This window comes from Mytilus edulis, chromosome 4 (genome assembly GCF_963676685.1).
Source record: "Mytilus edulis chromosome 4, xbMytEdul2.2, whole genome shotgun sequence".
Taxonomy (NCBI): Eukaryota; Metazoa; Mollusca; class Bivalvia; order Mytilida; family Mytilidae; genus Mytilus; species Mytilus edulis.
The window spans coordinates 52,579,709-52,600,599 of record NC_092347.1 but is presented as its reverse complement, the minus strand read 5'-3'; the positions used below and the strand labels follow the sequence as shown (position 1 = coordinate 52,600,599).

The 20,891-nt window shown below is 32.5% G+C and overlaps 1 protein-coding gene across 3 annotated transcripts in view; it reads right to left on the bottom strand.

Annotated features, from left to right (window-relative positions):
* Nucleotides 1-454: 454 nt before the first annotated feature.
* The window catches only part of LOC139519943 (C-C chemokine receptor type 1-like), a 74,034-nt gene continuing 53,597 nt past the window's right edge, over nucleotides 455-20,891 (bottom strand). For 2 of the 3 annotated variants that reach the window (XM_071312262.1, XM_071312261.1), the window contains exon 3: nucleotides 455-1,887. In XM_071312262.1, coding sequence (XP_071168363.1) covers nucleotides 607-1,878 — 1,272 coding nt within the window. In that variant the 5' untranslated portion in view covers nucleotides 1,879-1,887 and the 3' untranslated portion in view covers nucleotides 455-606. Of the gene's footprint in view, nucleotides 1,888-16,615; nucleotides 17,365-20,891 lie in introns of those variants that run through there. The other variant, XM_071312260.1, reaches the window with a different exon arrangement.

Sequence of the window (20,891 nt, the reverse complement as noted above, 5' to 3'; positions counted from 1 at the left end):
AAAAGTTTAAATCCTTTAGTCTCATGCTATTTGACAAATTGACACCATCAAATCATTTAGGGAAGATTTAGAAAATTTTAGTATTGTCGCCTATGGCAGAATAAATAGTACCGTTTTCCCTATAGGGACTTTATCAGATGACCAAATATCCAGGCTAAAATAAGGCTTACACGTAGTTATATACTTTAATTAAGTCACGGACCAGCGATTTCACGGGTGTGTTCAAGTTATATTGAATGTTTTGAGATGCAGAACTTTACGATTTTCAATTTTGGGCCAAAGTATTATGGGATTAGGGAAAGAATGCTTTTTCGTGAATTCGGATGGCACCCCTCCTAACATCTTCATAGGAAGGGATTGAAATCTAGATAAGACTACATTTTATATTCTCTGTTCTGTTGTCTCAATAACCGTATACTCAACATCAACTTTTAAATAATTTTCAACAGCAATATGTTAATTTGCTATGTATATATGCATGGCTCAGTAACATAGATGAAACAATATAATTTATATGAAGCAAAAATCAGTGGATATAAAACACATATAAGGCGAGATGTTACTAAAGCTTCGATCACGTGAACTATAATACGTCATATAATGATCTCATAATGGCGTCTCTGAATCGTCAACGATCTTGTCGTTTCCGCTATGTCCATTCGGTTGACCATTTATCATGCGCACTGTTAAATGATTTGAACTCTCTGGGTCTGTTCGAACATTTGTATATTCGGTATTCCAAGATGGAATATGTTTTTTCTCCTTACGACAAATTATCCTTCGAACAAAAGATAGAAATTCCTCTCGAAATATTTTACCCGTTATCAAATAAATATAAAAGTTGAAAGCATAATGAGTCAAACCAATCTCTTCAATGATACTTTTAACAAGTATGTATCGAAAATGACTAGACCACTGATGGGTCAACGCTGAGGCATCTACTAAGTTGTGTGTTGAGTTGTCTGATAAATAAGGCATAGTACTGTTCACTAACGAAAGCGAGTCTTCAGGTTCCACACTGTATTGAACATACAACGCCACAGCTATTGTCACTGGAAAAGTCGTGAATATATGGTAAAATGAAACTGCAATTAACATAACTGTTGTAGCATTTCCGTGAGATTTGGCATGAGATTTTAACTGATGTTTTTCAAACTTTGAGAGTCTTCTGGCCTCATTTATTACAAGAACATTAAAAAATAAAATCAACAGCGGTACTAACATAAATACCACGGTCTCCGAAAACCAGGTCCAAACTGACCAAAGAGATTTATCGCCATTTTTTATTGCTGAAGGACGAGGAAGACATTTGGCAAATTGAGAATTGTACGACCAAAAATAGCCTTGTATGAGGTTCATGCAAAGGCAAAATATTGCGAGACAGACGATCACTATCATAGCACGTGTTGTAGTGCAGAATCTTTCCCGCTTAAATGGATGGCAAATTGAAATATATCTTTCAACTGTAAAGGCTAAAACTAACAACGGTGATAAGTATTGTGATGTCATAAAAATAATTGGATAGAATTCACAAAGAAATTTAACATCAAGTGTGCTAATTTCCCAGGTATCATTCAGTTCATGAAAGACTTGCAATGTAAGAAATAACAAATCCGACAAAGCTAAAGCTGCAAGGTAATATCCGGAGGAATTCGACATCCGTTTTTGTAACCATATGCATAAAGCGAATATGTTTCCAGGGAATCCTATGCTGTAGGTCAATAACGTCACATATCGTCCTACTATTGTCTTCTCTGGTATATATTTAGAATAATACTGAGACGGATTAACAAATGAGATATTTGCAGTAGGAGGAGTTACTGTTGAAGGAAGAGAAAAGCCAATCTGATCCGATATATCTGAAATGTTGTATTCCATTTTGTCAGCCTGAAAAAGAACAAGAATTCATTTAATTTTCCAACAAAAAGTTTGTAGCGAGAGAGATTCAGTTCGAGACTAATTTTTTTAATTGTTATTATACAATCCCGGAGGAGAACTGGATCAATTATGCTTAAGGGTTGTAACATTTTATCTGGCTATAACCGTTTTACTATCCTATTTTAAAATAACAAATAAACCGCTAATGAATACGATTTAGTGTGTATACGAGTACGAGACAGCAACGCAGCAATGTTATTATTTGTACAAAAATGACATGCAGTCTCAGAAATCCAAAGAATGGAATTCAACAATAGACATGTAGCCATCCTTGTCAAGCTTTAAATACTAGTTATAGTGTCTAGACAATTTGTATATTATATATAAAAATAAGAAAGAGGAATATCTGTATTAAGAACAAATTCTTGAATGGACAAAAACACAAAGATATAAATAAACATTATCACTGATGAGCTTCCTGACTTGATATATATGAATTAACGGCGTATTGGTTGTATTAGACTACAAAGATGATACCTATTTATGATTTATTTTATATTTACCGCCGTTTCAAAAACCTACAGATGTTTGCATGGCAGTTGCTTGTGATCACAACAAGAACTTCCTGAAGAGGACTCAATCATACAATATATATCAATTGTAAATTTGTTCATTATAGAATTATACAATGCATGTGTCACGTGTATCGTTTGTGTATATTCCGATTATGATCTGATTTCTAGCATGCTAACGTTAACACAAGAATGAGCAGACATACACATAATGTACATGTCAATTCAAATATTCAAAATAATTCAAGAATTACTAGGGTTACATCTTGTTTCAAGAGGAAATTAAAAAAAAAACTCAAAGAAATATATATAATATGGGATACATACTTTGGCAATATCATTGGTTCAATATGTATATTTTACTGACATTATAACGACCAAGAACAAGAAGAAATGTTTATGAAAACTCACATGCAGGGCCGTAACTAGCCCCTTTTAATACTGAGGCAAAATATATTCGCCGAGCGAGGGGTCTGGGGGCCGCTTAAGGCCCCCAGAAGCTCTGAGAAAAATAACGCAAAATCGTGCATTCTGAGCGTTTCTTACATAGAAACGCAAATCATTTTTAGCTATTTTTTCGACAATATTCTGGTCTCAAAGCAAAAACATAGATTCATTGTTATTTAAGACTTTAAAGTTTTAGGGATATTCAAAACATTAAAAGACCGATATCGGTAGGATAAAGCAAAATAAAGGCAACAGTAGTATACCGCTGTTCAAACTCATAAATCCATGGACAAAAAACAAAATCGGGGTAACAAACTAAAACTGAGAGAAACGCATAAATATAAGAGGTGATCAACGACACAACACTTCAATGTAACTAACACACACAGAAACGGACCAAGCATCAGACAAAATCCCACGAGAATAACAAATATAACATCAAAACCAAATACATGAATTTGGGATAGACAAGTACCGTGACACGTCTTATCGCAATGTCAATTTACACTCAAAAATAAGAGAAAACAAACGACGCAACGTTAAATTGTAACACACACAGAAACGAACTATAATATAACAATGGCCATATTCCTGACTTGGTACAGGACATTTTTAAAGAAAAAATGGTGGGTTGAACCTGGTTTTGTGGCATGCCAAACCTCGCACTTTAATGGCATTGTTAAATATAACATAGAAATGACAACATAATATTACAGGACTATAATACAAATAAATAGGAAAACGTATTAGACAAAGAAACACATGATTAATAACAAAAAGCATCAGGTTTAAAATTTAATACGCCAAAAACGCGCCTCGTCCACACAAGACTCACCAGTGACGCCAAGATATAAAAGATCGAAAGCGAAAAAAAGTACAAAGTTGTACACCACTGAAGATCAAAAGTTGAAAAAGGTTGTGTCAAATATGGCTAAGTTTTTATGCTTGGGATAAACATCCTTATTATTTAGAACAAAAATCGTAATTCTCATAATCATTAATACCGGATCTGTCTGTCTGTTCTTGTCTTGTATTGTGCTGACTTGAGATTTTTTATGACTAGATTTATATAATAGTTCTTGAAAAACTGGTCATTATCGTGATATATGGACTGCCCACAGGACAGTGGTATTGACTAAGATAGTGATAATGACTGAGCCGAAGGCGAGGTCATTATCGCTGTCGCAGTCAATACCATTGTCCTACGGGCAGTTCATGTATCACGATAATGACCAGTTTTTCAAGAACTATTATGTTTATTTCATTGAGAAACCATGTTTTTGAAAATTCTCATCAATTCAAAATGCCTACAGCGAACTCGAGTAGTTGTACGATTTCTATGGCAAAGAGTGAAGACCAGTCGTAGTAATACTGCCATTCATTTTAGTGCAATTTTTCAGTATATAAATACTTAATCAAGTTATCTTTAATTTTATAATTAATGAAAACATATAATAAACAATTCAACAACTTAAACTTATATTAAAAACAGGAACATGTTTTATAAAAGGTACATCTCTCTAAACAGAGAAACCACGCCCCACCGGTCATTCACAGAAAAATCACGCCCCAGCGGTCATTATCAGACGGAAACCACGCCCCAACGGTCATTATCAGACGGAAACCACGCCCCACCGGTCATTATCATGCAAAAGTTCGTTAACGACCGGTTTTCTGGTCCGTTTTTTTCTGTTAATGACCGATGGAATTTATTACTGAAGAATAATGAATGTCATGTGACCCCTTTTAATCCAATAAGAGAATCTTATTCTTAACCGATATGAAATAATTAAATATAGTGAGTCATTAGTGCAGTAATATACGTTAAATACGAGTACTGGTCTTTAATGTATCAAAATATCCTATTTTCGATGTTATGACATAACATGTTTATTCCTTATATGTAGATAGGCACATGCATAATTTTGAAGGTCTCAATTGATGAAATGAAATATGCATATTTATCATGACCAATATGATGTGTTCATCAAAACCATTTACACTGAACATTTACATATAGACATTAACAAACTGGCCCAGATTACATAGGTTATTTCTGAAGACGACAACATAGGATCTTCTGCAATGTTGAATCAAAATAAGATCGAACTACTATGATAATAAATGTTGGTATATTATTGGTTGTATATAGTTTGTATTACAGTAATCAAGCACTCGGGAATAAATCGCTGTATTGGAAGATAGCATATTCTGACCACCAAAACAAACAGAATATGTATGAGTTCAAAACCTCTTATGCCCGCGTCACACTGTCCCGATTTTTACGCCGATGGTAACACGATAATGGAAATTTTCAAAATCGGGACTAATCGTATCCAGATCGGGCTATTCGTAGTGCCATCTTTATCCATCTTATAACCATCGGCCACTTTTTCTAGCCTTCGGGGACAACTTCGGGAAGGGTTCTAAATTTTTTAACATGTTAAAAAATCCCCGAAGGTGCGTCCGATGTTGAGGGTTCGTATTGAGTTCGTATCACCATCCTCACCATCGTATTGTCACCGGGAATGCATCTTTGCACATCGTATTGCATTCGTGTTTCCGTCGCTTCCATCGGGCAGTTTTGACATTACGATGTCTACACGAGTAAATCCCGAAGATACCCGAAGGTCTTACGATGGCAACACGACTTCGTGAAGACCTCGTAATCCCGTCTTGTTGCCATCGAATAAAAGTACGAAGGCGACAAGATGGAACTACGACGGCAATAAATCCAGCTAAATATAAGTTAATTTTCGCGCTAAAATACATTTAAAGTGCCATGCGCGATATGTCCTGGTCAGTCTAATACGACAGTTAAGAAAGACGTTCACAAAACATGGAGTTCATATCATATGATTCTATGAGAACAAGAAAGGCGACAGCGTTGTTTCTATTAATTCAAATGGAACAAGAAGAGCAGCTATTACAGGCTCAGGATTTTCTTTTACAAGTAAAATATTATTTTTTGTCAATTTTTCATATCAAGTAACATAATGAAAATCATAAACGCGCCTCGTACACCAACACTGCAGGTACGCGTATATAGGGAAACCAACTTTTTCTTCATTATTCTGATTTTTTATGTATCGTCTGAGTTGTTGTCACACGAATGTTTACTCCATAACCATTTTGTTTTCTATATGTCATATTTTGCCGCATTTGTTTCTTTCCCCTCATCCTTCCTTTTGTCTATATTATTATGATATTCTCCTGGAAAGAGCTCTTTTTGAATAAAAGGGATCAACGAACCCATTACCTTACCTTTAAGATAGATCAGTAAACATGGGCATAATTATGGGTGATTATTCAGACTAGTGCACACATTTTACAGTTTAAACAAGGCAATGCCGTGCGTGGCATCCCCTCGTATGTAACATATTGGGGACAAATATGGACACTATTATAGTGTTATTAACTGGCTGTTTCTGTATTGGCACTGGTATAGATTCAAGGTTTGCTGTATTGGCCTCGAGACCCGTAGGGTCGAGGGCCAATACAGCTGACCGAGAATCTATACCAGTGCCAATACAGAAACAGCCAGTTCATAACACTTTTATTAAATGATTATAAGAGAATTAAAAACCGGAAGTGAACGTCCTGTATTAGCCCATGGGCCAATACAGCTTTTTTCCCGCTTTTTTCTGTATTGGCCCTGTTTTTTCCGTTTCAAAACTTTAAGACATTACAAAACATTGCACATCATTTAACCTGTTTATTTTATGACTTTAATTTAAAAAATATTATACCAATGTTTTTATGCATAACGATACTTCCAGAGTTAAGTAATGGCGTAAGAAAATTGAAAACCGGAAGTGAACGTGCTGTATTAGCCCTAGGGCTAATACAGCTTTTTTCCCGCTTTTTTCTGTATTAGCCCTGTTTTTTTCCGTATTGGCCCTGTTCGAAGAGCAATATTAAATCTTGATTTATATCGACAGTGGAACGTTTTTAGTATTGCACATGCTGATTTATCCGTATTGGGGCTTATTTGCTCATATCATTTAATAAATTTGTATATGACACATGCAGAAAATGGTAAATTGAATATGCATATTTGATACATAAGCTATTTTTTTTAGAAATCAACCAAAACATTCAGTAACTGGAATTACCTTTAATATTGTCTTTAGAACCAGCAGGTAAAAAATGAGCAACCAATTTCCTGTGTATTATGCTATTTCAAGGAGAAAAAACAAGTCCATCTGCATGACCTTGACCTTTGGCCTTGAACGTAAAAAATGTCAGATCATTACAAGGAGGAACAATATACCAAATGTGGTTAAAACCTTTTGAAGCATATTGGTTTTATAGTGTCCACAAGGGTGGTATTGCCTTGTATTACAACTGCCACTGTGACCTTGACCTTTGAACTTTAAAGTCAATAGCGCTTAAGATATTCTTAAGGAGTAACACCATACCAAGTTTTGAGCATTTTGGTTCTAGAGTGTCCATAACAATTTTATCTACACGCAACTTACATGTAGTAGGCGAGGGGATAATAAACTAAGTTTTATAAGAATTAGACAAAAAGATCGATTTCCCGCCATGCATGGCAGACTTGTACAGAAACGATATGTTGTCGAAATTCTGTTCGTATCTTTTAGACATCGTATGGACATCGCGCCATCAGCGTAATCCATCGTGCAGCCTTCGTAATCCATCGTGTAGCCTTCGTGATCCATCGTGTAGGCTTCGGCTGATATATGAAGCTTAAATACCCGTCTTCGGTTAACCTTCGTATGTCCATCTTTTGCTATCGTATATAATTTCGGCACCATCGTATAGACTTCGTTATTCATCGTACTTGCTTCGGTCACTTTTTGGTATTTTAACGAGATCGGGACCAACGTCGTACGAACTTACAATTTTCGCATTCGGGTGTCCATCGTATATAAAAATCGGGACAGTGTGACGCGGGCATTAGGATATGTTCAGTACGATGAAAAAGGATTATTACTTTTTTCTTACAGCTTGTGAATTTCTTTACCCGCAAGAATAGTTTTATTAGAAAGAACAAATTACAGATCACGAGTACGTGGATGATTTCTGAATTTACGAAATTTGTATGTGATATATCGTTAATAATCATAGATTATCGTTGATCATCTCAACGAGGTTATTTTCTCGCTTGAACCGGTATGTTTTTTCCTGTCATTATAATCACTTACATACATTGTGTTTTGTTGTGCAAGCATTATGTTCATTTGCTTCTTCAAAAAAGATAAATGTATGCATTATCCCCATAAAGCTATTTCATCCAATGTACAATCTAATAGAACATTAATATTAGAAACACCCAAAATCGATGAAATTGGTAAAGTCGAGTAAACCGATTATTGTTTATTGTAATCAAATTAAAAATTAGTCTTCAACACTTGAGATAATTATTTGATACATGTAAATGTTGTGCATGTTTGACCTTAAACTCTAGAAGTCTCGTCTAAAAATAAACATACTGATGCTCGAGAAGTAACGAGTAGAGTGACATAAAATATAATTGCCACTTAGGAATTATACATAAAAAATCACATTTACGGAACTGAATAAGCAATCGATTGCAATAAATATGCTCGTATTCTCATATCGGTATGACATGTAAATGAAATAAATGTGGTAATATTCTTTTGTATAATTGCGAAGTGTTCCGTAAGTGATTTATAATATAATTCGCAACTTAATTAATGAGCATTTTGCGTTCAATCTAAGCATTTATTTCATAAGCGACTTTCTGACTGACAAAAAATAAAATATATGAAGGAAGGAGAATTTTTATTTCTAATTGGCAACTAGAAAACATTCATTCCACGCAACATAAATCAGGAAGAAAAGAATACATGATTATTATGTATTATGGGGAAAAACGTGTAGTAAAGTATCCACGTCTCTGGGACCGAGGTACTTTGTTAACGGCACAGTGTATTGCAAGTCACAGGCAATGATATGAATTAATTCTCATAGGAATAATATGGTCCAATGAAGTACAATGTCTGGTTCGAGTGGAAACAATTAACAAGTGATTGACAACTTCATAATTACAAAAACACTAATCTGTCAGAATTCATCAATGTTGGAGAGTTATTGTCTATAAACTGTCTTTATTTCTCAATACAATCGTATATAACAAAGCAAGACTAATACAGAGACTAGGGAAAACCAAATATTGCTATTAATGCCAATATGGCGGTATATAAAGCTTCTCAATAGAACTTTTAGTTTTGTACTCTTGTATATTGTTAGGTAAACATTCTCTTAAAACAAACTGAATTCCATATATGAATCATTGACGAATGTTTTATCATATTTTTGATTACACAAGCTAGGAAAGAAATATAAAGGCATTTCCTTAATTGAATGGAGGAATTTATGATGAAGCATACACAAAAGATATTGGCTTAGCGTCGATGGGACTTCAACCGAACACTTTGCAAAAAATAGCAAACTACTGTAGTATCATACTTTAATTCAACCAGATAAAAACTGTTCGTGTCATTTCAGTGTATGTTGCAACGAAAAATATTGCTGCCAAAGCACTACAAAAAGTGTTTGTTTTACTTTCTCTTACAGTCATCTGTGAAGGGAAATACACCAACAAACACACAAACAAATCAAAGAAAGAGATTGATGATTCTATGGGGTAAATATTACCCTTGTTTCCCATTATTACCAATTTTTCCAACCAAAAATATTTCAACTGCACAATTGTTCACCATTACAGAAAAAAACCAATCCATCATTTTGAAAGCTCAATCTAAACAATATTTTTAACAATATAGCGTGAAATGAATCTCCTTAAAACCATATATAGCTATCAACTTAAGATAAATAGCTGCATAGTGAGCTTCCGGAACGTTCGTACACAAATCAGAACATTGAATTAACAAAACATGTAAAGTGTTTGAAATTAAGAATTCGTGAAAACATACATTAGTCATTTTAAGCATGTGAACTATTGCATAGTTTTTAGAAATCAAAAAGGTATTATATTCGAACCCTATAGAACTACTATTCTCAATAATTTGCCGCTGAAGTTGAAAGATAATTACATCGCTCAAGGCAAAATTGAGTCCACTTTGATGAAATGAACAGCGTCGGATAGAAATCTACCTTCGACAAGTGCACGATTATTATACATGTATAGCTTATATTTCAGTGGTTGTCGTTTGTTGCTGTATATCATATTTGTTTTTGTTCAGTACTTTATACATAAGTTTTCACGTTTGAAATGGTTTTACATTTGTCATTTCGGAGCCTTGGCAGTAAGGGTTTACTCATTGTTGAAGGCCGTACAGTGACCTCTGTGTCATTTGGTCTCTTGTGGATAGTTGCCTCAATGGCAATCAAATCACATCTTCTTCTTTTTTAAGACTTTAATTGACTTTGGAACATTCAAAAATGAAATGAACGATGTCTCTATTGTAGATTTCCTTAAATTTTAACATATTACTCAGATATCAGTTGCCGCTGGTATAAGGTTATTAGCTAACTTGAACAGCGCCCTTTCCCTTAAAACACATTGTTTCTGCGAAAAAGTTAATTTGGTTTTGACATTGCAAGAAAGACGATTTGATTAAGACTAGTAACTATTATCTTAATTTCTTACTTAGAATCATTTCTTGTTTCTATGCTGTTTAATATGTATTAATTCTTATTTACATTTTAGTCCCAAACCACCTATATATTTGGTTTACAGTTGGTATAATATTATCATTGGCAGACAGAAATGAGTAAAATATATTATAGAGAAGTTTTCATTAAAATATTCTTCAAAGTTTTATGTATAATGTATACATAGCTTAGATGCACTTGTCCAAAGATAAATGACCATGTATAAATTTTTATAGACCATGTACTAATTTAGCCAGATGGTTTTATGATGTAAGTAAACACCCATTCAGATTACTGAATGACCATGTTATGTGAACCCAATTACACATGTTACTTTTAAGGCTTATGACCTCTTCTGTAGCCATTTTTTTACGAATTTTTCAAACTTCAATTGTATCAAAACTGCAGATATAATGATTAATAGAGATAGGCCATTTAGTACATATACCAAGGTGGAACTTTTGAAAAGCATAAGTAATTATTGTTTCATTGCATTTACTAGAAAAAGAGTACTTTGTGGCAAATAAACCAAGATTTTTTATAGAAAAATCCACAGCCTTTAATACAGAGATTTTCGTTATAAAATTTGAAACATAGATTACTCACTGGCTTTTCTATGGTGTGCTAGTGTTCATTTTCTACAAAATGTTCTAACCAACCTGTAAATTCCAAAATACCTCGTGCTGAGTCACTTAAGTCGAGTGCACCCTAAAAGGTGTACTTGATTTGGTCCATATTTTTATTTGTTTTAACTAATAACTACATTAATTGTTTAAGGAGAAAATAGAAACAATGTACTCTTTTAATTTTATCAATTTAATGGAAAGCCTAATTTGTTCAATGTCATTTGATTTATTTACTTTATTGTATTTGGTAATTATTACTATAATATTTTAATTTGTAGTTTACCGTTTGATGTTTAGTATTGTACTATAATAAACAAAATGATCTGTGTATTCCAACTGAACAGAACTTAGTGTTTTTAATTTAAAGGTAACCGGACAATTTCAAAAAACCTAGCGGTAGGATAAAGTCCTAAAACACGAACAGCATACAATTTACTTGTCATCTGCATACACATACAAGTTTCATCCAACCTCTCTCTAAACCAAGCTGAGTAAAGTCTAACCCCAAACAACACCGAAACCAAGTATAAAAAGTGCTGGAGTCTAAGTATAAAAAGTATATAATACGCATCTTATATACCACACTAAAAGCAATTGTATGGCTATAACCTCTGGTCAATAATGTGTGTTTATTGCAATAAATCAACACATTGTCAGCTTATTCTGTAAATGATTACCACTTTGATTAGAACTTCTCTGGAAATCTTCCTAAATATCCAGACACAATTTCCGTTGTTTTTTTTATGTTTTGAATGTACTTGTTTGGTTCTATTTTCTTACAAAAAAGAATAATTACTTCAAGTATAAATTGGTGGAAAATAAACAAGAACATGTCAATCATCATTGATTTAAATACTAGTAGTTAAGTTCAAGAACTGCTAATCACATCATAGTAAGGTTTGTTTATTAGCATTTCTTTGTGTATGGGTTTTTGGTTTTTAACTTTTCATATGTCCTGCTTGCTCTGGAATTTCATGGAACACTTCGTGTAAACGTTCTTACTAATATTTATTTCACTTACATAAAACTGGCAACGGTTTTAATATAGCTAAGCATACGTATCTTTAATGCAATGACGTTTTTTTTTAATATGAAAACACTAGTACTATTTAAAGAAGCTGTTGTAAAAAAACAATGAAGCTATATGAGGATATATGTGTTTTAGGAAGTTATAGACTCATTTGTAGAAAAAAAAAAAACCTTCAAACTAAATGTTTGAAATTAAGTCATTATAGTCTAATCGGATAATTATTTACGAATCTAATTCATTAGTTGATTGATATATCTTGCGGATACCACTGAATTTTCGAGTGACACACAGAGAGACTGTTTGTTAGACGGATACTCCTGGGAACTAAAATCTTATCAAAGTCCTATTGTATCGATAATGACAAAAATACCAAAGCTATAATGGTAATCGTAAACAAAATCAAAGCATTGTGAAGGGTTTGAATTGAATCATGCAACAATACATCGCATCTGATTCTGAGATCGATGTCTTGATAATTATACCATTAATCAAGCTTTCTTGTGTCGAAAATAATAAGAAAATTTTCGAAAAAGGAAGAACAGGCCAAAAGTTATCCTGATTACCAAATAAATTGAATGCATTTTGTAAAATCCTATATTTCATAACGCATAGAGTGAGAAGACATTAAAACAAGTGTTTTTTTGCACGATGAATTATTGTAAATGTGAATGACAACTGTAATATCTTGAAAAATTACAAAACAACTTAACTGTCGGTAGTATCGCGAGACTTGAGTTGAAGCAATCTCTATCGATATTTGGTAGGAATGATTACTTTTTTTAACAAAAGAATGTTATCTTTTAAAACTAATGAGGTCCCAAAGGAAGGAGGAATTCGTCAAAATGTTTTATATCTAAGAGAAGCAGGAAATCAAAACTTCCGTGGTATTCATGCAGAAATTAACTAAAAAGTAACTTATGATGACAATATTGAATAAACGCAAGCATTCAAATAAACGCAAGCATACACAACAATAACTTATGACCGTGACATAACTGCACAGAAAAAAAATCGCTCGCATCTGTAAAGCAGAAACACAATTTCCTTGACCATGCAATGTATTTAAGGACCGATGTATCTGTAATCAACAGGAAAGTACAGACAATTTGCACCCTTGGATCTAATGAATGGGACTGTCGTATACAAGTCTTCTCCTACGCTAATGCATTTTAAATGAGGCAGGGGCTGGTGAATTGATTGTGGCCAATGTTTGGTGGATCGGTAGTCGATTGGAAAACAGCGGCTCAAAATCAATTCAGTCTGACTATGACTGAACATATCATTTCTTTAAAAGTGGTTATTGATACAACTATGAATTTTTACATGCAAAATAATGATATTTATACAGTGATCTGTTCTCACATATTCATTGTTTCATTCCACTATTAGTACAGAAAAGTCCATGTTTTTGCTAAATAATTCCGGTCATAATATAGAAAAGGTGGTGTATTTTATCATAATAATCTGAGTTAACATCACCTCCAATTGCAATTGAAACAAATGCTGCATTTGTCTTAAGGAAAATATTACATTTTAAACCAAATCACATGCTTTCAGAAAATATTTGATTATGCAAATACCTATAATGGTTAACAGTAATATTCCAGAAAATGTTTCCATTCATAAAATTGATTCTTTTTTTCTTTTTCTCTCAATCTATTAACTTCATTGTTCGGGTAACAGTTACATCAGACTTGAATACAGAGCGGAATTAAATACTTTTTTGATTGAACATCAATATCTCTAATGTCTTAGTTTGTATACAGCAATTTTCATCTGTTACCGTAATTGGGTTTCTTAGAACGTATAATGGGAAACGCAGTTAATGCAGTGACATCTAAAATTATTACTTTAATCTTTTTTGTTGAAGTCATTTGTGCTAAAGAGCTTTTTATTGAGAAGTATGTACTTAAATTTCATTGTATTCTTTATTTTGTATAGATGTAGAATTAATTTGAAATTAAGTTCTTGCTTAAAAAGGGTAAAATGATACTTTTGGGAAATCGAAATCACAAAATTTACGACAATCACTGATGGTAGGGAATAAGAAAGATTGACAATATCAGAACCAAAAGAAAAAAGACAAATAATAGCGCACAGAACACTGTTCAAAGGCATTTTTAAAATATTGGACAACTCAAATGAATACATGTTCAAACCCAGTTACAGATATCGCATTTCTGTAACACAAAATACAGCATTTGACAACCATGATAACAAACAACTTTTTCTACTTTTTTTGCTTTACTCTTTGTTGAACTAGTAATTTGTACTAAGCAATACTGCTGATATGATTAACGACAATATGTGTAACAAGTATATATAATAAGACCAAAATTGCAAAATGATGGGTTTTTTTTTATCTGACAGATAACGCCGTCCACATTTTATTCGTTCCCCTGCTTTTAATTTTTATTTTTACCCAAACGCAATTCTTTAAATTCCAAAAACAAATTTCATTGAAGGTAAAAGGAGGTCAACGATAGGCATATGTTCATGTCATAATCGAAAAATGGATTAATTATAGCTTTATATATTGATGGGTGTTTATGAAGTCTTTACGGCGCATGTTATGCAGGTGTATGACAGTATAGTTCATAAGAAATATGACCGCGTTTTTTTTATCATACTGTTTAAGCAGGATATTTGCTGTGATCTTTCCATATCGGTCGGATGTCGGTTAGGTCAGTTGTACGGTAATGTTAGCTGCTGCTCTGTAAAAATATCTATGCTGAACAGGGGCCAGTTTCACAAAAATGTCTTAGGACTAAGACATGTCTTAGGATGGTCTTACGACGTATCTTAGTCCTATGTGGGTTTCACAAAGTGGTCCTAAATTAGGCCATCTCTTTAAGTTGGTCATAAAGTTAGGACTACACGAGAGGTGTCTTATGATGGTCTTAGGATAGTCATAAGTTTATTTATATAAATAACACGCAGTTTTTATATTATTTTTTCAAAAATTATCTAATTCTTATCCAATTGTCTATTCTCCATTTCCTGCTCACAACTTAATCTTTATTGGTTAAGGGATTATAATGATTTGTCAACAATGAACATTCGATGTATTGGTATCAAGAGTGCACGATTTTATCCTTTAACCTTATTTCTTTAAACCGATACAGGGACATTCAACTCACTTGTACAACACATGTTATAGTTTTATTCCCTTTTCTCAATTTTGTATTTTAAGTTCATATGTACATTAGTAAATTATTAATAAACTTTTTATGTAAGACTTATTCTTTATAATAATTTTGCAAATTATCTAATTATCAATACGCTTAGTAATTTAAAGGAAATCCATCCTACAGTTACATGATTTTTTCTATAAATCCATGTATTTTGTCTTTTAAATTTAAAGAAGTTGCGACATGTTTATGATATCTTTGCTAAGATCATCCTAAGACAGCTTCGAGACGAGGAGTGAGATATGTCCTTAGATATATCTTATGACATGTCTTAGGATAGCTTCGTGAAACCGGCCCCAGGTAGTTAGTAGTATTATGTTAGAACACTAAAATTGTTTTTCTACAAATTTTGAAAACCAAAACTTTATTTGTACAATTCTTTGAACATTTGTTGAATATACCAACATCATTAATTCTGATATACATTTGGCAAAGCATTTGTTTTATCTCATGCCAATCTGGTTTTCCTTCTGACAGAAAATTTACACTACAATTATTTTTTCTAACAGAATTACAAAATGCCTTTGCAACAAATGAATCAATTGGCATGTACGACGTTATCTTTTTTGTTTACTGTGTTGATAAGATGCATGCAGGTTATTATTTTTTATTTTTACTGTAAATGTATTGTATTCAACTATTTTATTTTGGGTTTTAAATTAACCAGGTTTTAAATTAGTGTAAATATATCTATAAATCGGTGCAAAACTTAAAGAAAGCAAGTCGGGTACATTTGAATAGTGAATTTGTTCTAATAACATCCGTTTGCGATATCGTAAAATATGAAAGGGAATGGCATGCTTCAAGAAATTGCTTCTATTATCAGGAAAAAACATTTTGTTAAGTTGAGGTGAGATTTGAAGACCTTTGTTAAGTCGAAATAAATGTACAGCAAAACATAAAGATTATAGATGAAGTAGATTAAAGTTGCCTTAAAAAATAAACAAAAAAATAAAAACCAACAAAAAAACACGAAAAATTATTATTTCAAAGCATTACTAGTTTGAAAGTATTTTACAAGTATGCTACAAATTCAGACAAATATGTTCTAGCATTCAATATAAGCTAAATTAAACTATATCTTGAAAATAAATCAAAAACCAAACTAAATGGATTGATATTATCAAACAAATAGCAAAGTTACAGACAATGCTTGCAAACGATTAAGTTATTAACCTCTCTCCCCTCAAACACAAAAAATAAAAGAAAGAAATCTGCAAAAAAATATAATCCTTAATTAAAAATGGAAAAAATTACACATACCTCTATGTAATCAAAGTCCGGGAACTTGTACGCCATGATTAACGTTAAAGAGAAAACCTCTTCGAATAACAAATAGCAAAACTAAACGGGCATATATTTACGGATATCAGTTTATATAATCAAGTGTCCATTGTTTGAGGCAAAACTAAATGCAATGCAATGGTAGTAATCACTAATGATTGTTTTGAACACAAATCCTATATTAGCTCCGTCTCTTTCCAGTACATGGAAGCGTCGGTGTCAACAATAACCAATTTATGTCCTCTATGATTTATTTCTTGTAGAAACTTTATCTTGGGAATATTTGAATAAGTTGAAAATGCTCAAGCTTTCTATTGATTCGAGTAGATAATTTTATACGAATTATCCAGAGTGTTCCGAATGTGTTTCTGACCAAGACGATTTCCGTTCAGTGTTTTTTTTACTCGAGATTAACTTGTGTAAAATTTACATTGATTGAAACGCTGGCATTACACATTTTTCTTACAAATGTTTTAGTAAATTCTTCTATATTCTGTTCTCGAAGTTGAAATCGGTCAAGTTCTAACACTTGTAACAATTATAAACTGATCTTCCAATACCATTAGTTTTATAGCTAAGTTGTTTAATTTGTCCCTGGAGATACTCTCCGCAGTAATGTCTAACTAAAAGCAAAATACATAGGAACAAATGATCCAAAATAAGACAGAGTGATCCAATTCTCATTGCAATGTTAAGTCTTTCGATGTTATTTATATACTCGACTATCGCACGTGGAAAATAAAACATTCAAAATTATGTAAGAGCAAAAAATTATTGAATGCATTGCTGTCATGTACTCTATTGGTAAGTGATTTTCAGATAGGGCGTTTTGAAATTGTAATTACTTTTGTGGAAATGAGACTTGACCATTAAGATTTCTTCGACCTAGAATGTTTTCAGTACTAGATTATTAATCGATAAGAATTTTTTACATTTCTCACTTAACTGTTTTATTAGACAATTGAAATGTTGAATTATTTATTCATTCTTTGATTTCTCCGACTGTGATTTAAATGGATTGGTTAATACAAAGCAGTGTAAAGTTTTGCATATCTCATATGCGAAAAACAGATCAAGAATTTTGAAATTGAATTATAATTACTTTTATATATTTCTATTTCTTTAAGTACATTTATGATGAACAATGCCAAAGTTTGATCTTGCTAATCATTTCATATGTTGCCAAATGATATTTTTTTGTATACAAAAATACAAAACTATGAAGATTTGGTAACAATGCAAATGAGACAACTTTCCACCAGAGACCAAACGACGTAGACGGAAGCAACTACATAACACCATACGGCCTTTAAACCGCATAACTAACCTTAAAAAGCCCCGACATGAAAAATGTTAAACAATTCAAACAAGAAAGATTATGTGTTAGTGTACAGCAGCATTATTGCCTTATCAACACTTTAAGCTTGCTTTCAAAATCTGTGATGCTCTTTTCGTTAATTTAGTTTTTTGTAAATCTTTGAAATCATATGAAAAACTTTGATTTTCTTGCCTCTGGTAGGCATATACTGCCTAAGTCAGAGTTGACACAACTTTGAGGACTTTTTGGTTTTAAATATTTTAAAACTTCCTAATTGATATGGCCTGTCGACTGCTTTGTTTCCGGAAAGCCACATACATGGTTCTTGTGTAGATGAAACGCGTGCCTGGCGTAGTAAGTTATAAGCCTGGTATCTTCAATGAGTTTTTAAATTGTGTTACGTAACGGAATGATAAAGAATCCTATGTCAGCCAAACTCATTTTAAACTGACCTATATTCTATTAGAACATCCATTGATTACTACCATACCATACAAATATTTGTCTAATGCTCATAAAAATGTCAGAACCAACTGTACGTAATAGTGTTTGAGCACATATCAGACTGAGTAAACTACAAATGTAGCTATGTTGTCATGACCGTCATAAAACTTTCGAGCATGATTTTTGTACTCAGACTCGAAAATCAACCAATCAAATTGATGGATTTCAGGTTTCATTCATGATTTTTGTGCTTCGAGCACTGAGCAAAGTTTTATGCCTTCAGGCCTCACCTGTTTATACTCGATAATAAATTTTCTATTATTTACGAAGACAGCTTTAAGACCAAAACAGGACACAATAAAAATTGTCAAATCCATCTAACTTGAAGGTAAACTTTGCCTGAGAAAGTTGGTACACTTGAACCTTGGTTTTGAAAAAAAAAGGTCTTATATGAAGACATCTGTTGTTAGATAAAGCTTAACATTATTATTAATCTTGTCCTGAATTTAAAATTTCTAAACAGTTGCAAAACGTTTACTCTTCTCTTTATCTCTCTGATAATAACAATTTGTGAATGTGTTAAATTGGTTATTAACAGAACATTTCGGTGGAAAGTTTAAATTAATGCACTTATGTTGTTGCAAATAAAGGAAATAGCTAAATCTTACAAGCTTGCATACAAAATAATGTAAACGTACGGTGACCTATAGTTGTTAATGTCTGTGTCATTTTGGTCTTTTGTGGATAGTTGTCTCATTGGCAACTATTTTTTATATAAAGATATGTGGTATGATTACCAATGAGACAACTCGCCACCAGAGACCAAAATGCTGTGTATGTAAAAAACTATAGGTCCACCGTTTGACATTCAGCAATGGGCAAAACCCACACCGCATAATAATGCAAGCTATGAAAGGCCACAATATGACAAAATAATGAAATATTTCAAATGAGAATACCAACGGCCTGTTTTTTTGCTATAACAATTATCGAAAAACAAATATGACAGCAGACATGCATTCATAAATTGTATTATGATATAATACTGTTTACCGTATCGTTTATAGCCATTCCATTTGTATAAAAAGTTAATTGTATGATTTTATCACCAGATATTCCGAAAAACACACCTTTTCGATTGAAAACGTAAAGATTTTTCTTAGTTGATTTCTTTTCTTCACAACTATCAAAGAGATATTTCAACTAATTGAACACTGCAACTAAACTACACTAATATTCATTTTAGTTACAGACATTAACGCTTTGATGTTTTGTCTATAAACTTCTTCATTATTTCAAAAATATTCTTTTAGTAAAACTAAATGAATATTTGCACGGATTTGCAATTTGTCAAAAATATATAGGGTATAATTTGTCGGATATGGCCTACAACGGACTATTTCTGGATTTTTATTAGGTGTAACAGATCATATTTTTCTCCTTACCATCCGATGCCGCCATGAAGTAAAGCTTTGTAGACAGAAGACTTAAAACATGATCACGCCGATTACATAAGTATTAAAGATGCAACAGATCATTATCTGCTGAAATAAATCACACTTACTGTGCAAAGAAAATATATCAAAAGTGAAAATCATATCTTTAATACAAATTTAATATTTAAACGTGGTGTTCATTGATTGGTGTTTTATATAACGCCACTTTGTCGATATAAGATTAATGATCCATTAACATACCGTAATGGCTAAGGAACACAGTTCTTTTTTTATTCTGAAATTCCATTTACAATTTAAGAATGCAGATCCTGCTGAAATCTTGATTGATTACGTTGATCACAGTTTACTCTGACCGCAAACTCTAATGGCCCATTATATATTTATTCATAATCTTTGAAATATAGGTTATAAACATATTTAAAACATATTTAGTATGGTATGTATATGTGCGTGTTTATCAGATAAGCATGACAATACAATCGCAAAAAAATTTGGCTCTTATAACCCTAAAATATGTACATATCCAATAACAACTAGACAAAACAAGATCCTGTTTGCATCCATTTGATACGAATCTTTCAGGAAATAAGTTTCCCGGTTTGAAATGTTTTAAAATATTAATTTTTGCAGCCCTTTATAGCTTGCTGTTTGGTGTGAGCCAAGGTTCCGTGTTGAAGGCCGCACGTTGACCTATTATGGTTTACTTTTTACAAATTGGGCTTGGATGGCGAGTTGTCACATTTACACTCATATCACATCTTATTATATCAAGTGAACGAATAAATAATAAACTCAAAATTTGACAATGGATGAAACCAGTCTTTTGCCATCCTCAAATTTTAACGAAATTACATTTTCTTTACATAATTGGTTGTCTTCACACATTTCTTTGATTTATAATGTGTGAATCAAAAAGATAATTAATACTTGTATATAAGTATTCTAATGAATCAACTATTTCCTGAAATGCACACATTATCATATGTTTGTTTTGTCGATTTTTTGTTAACGAAATGTAGGTTATTAGGTCAGACAT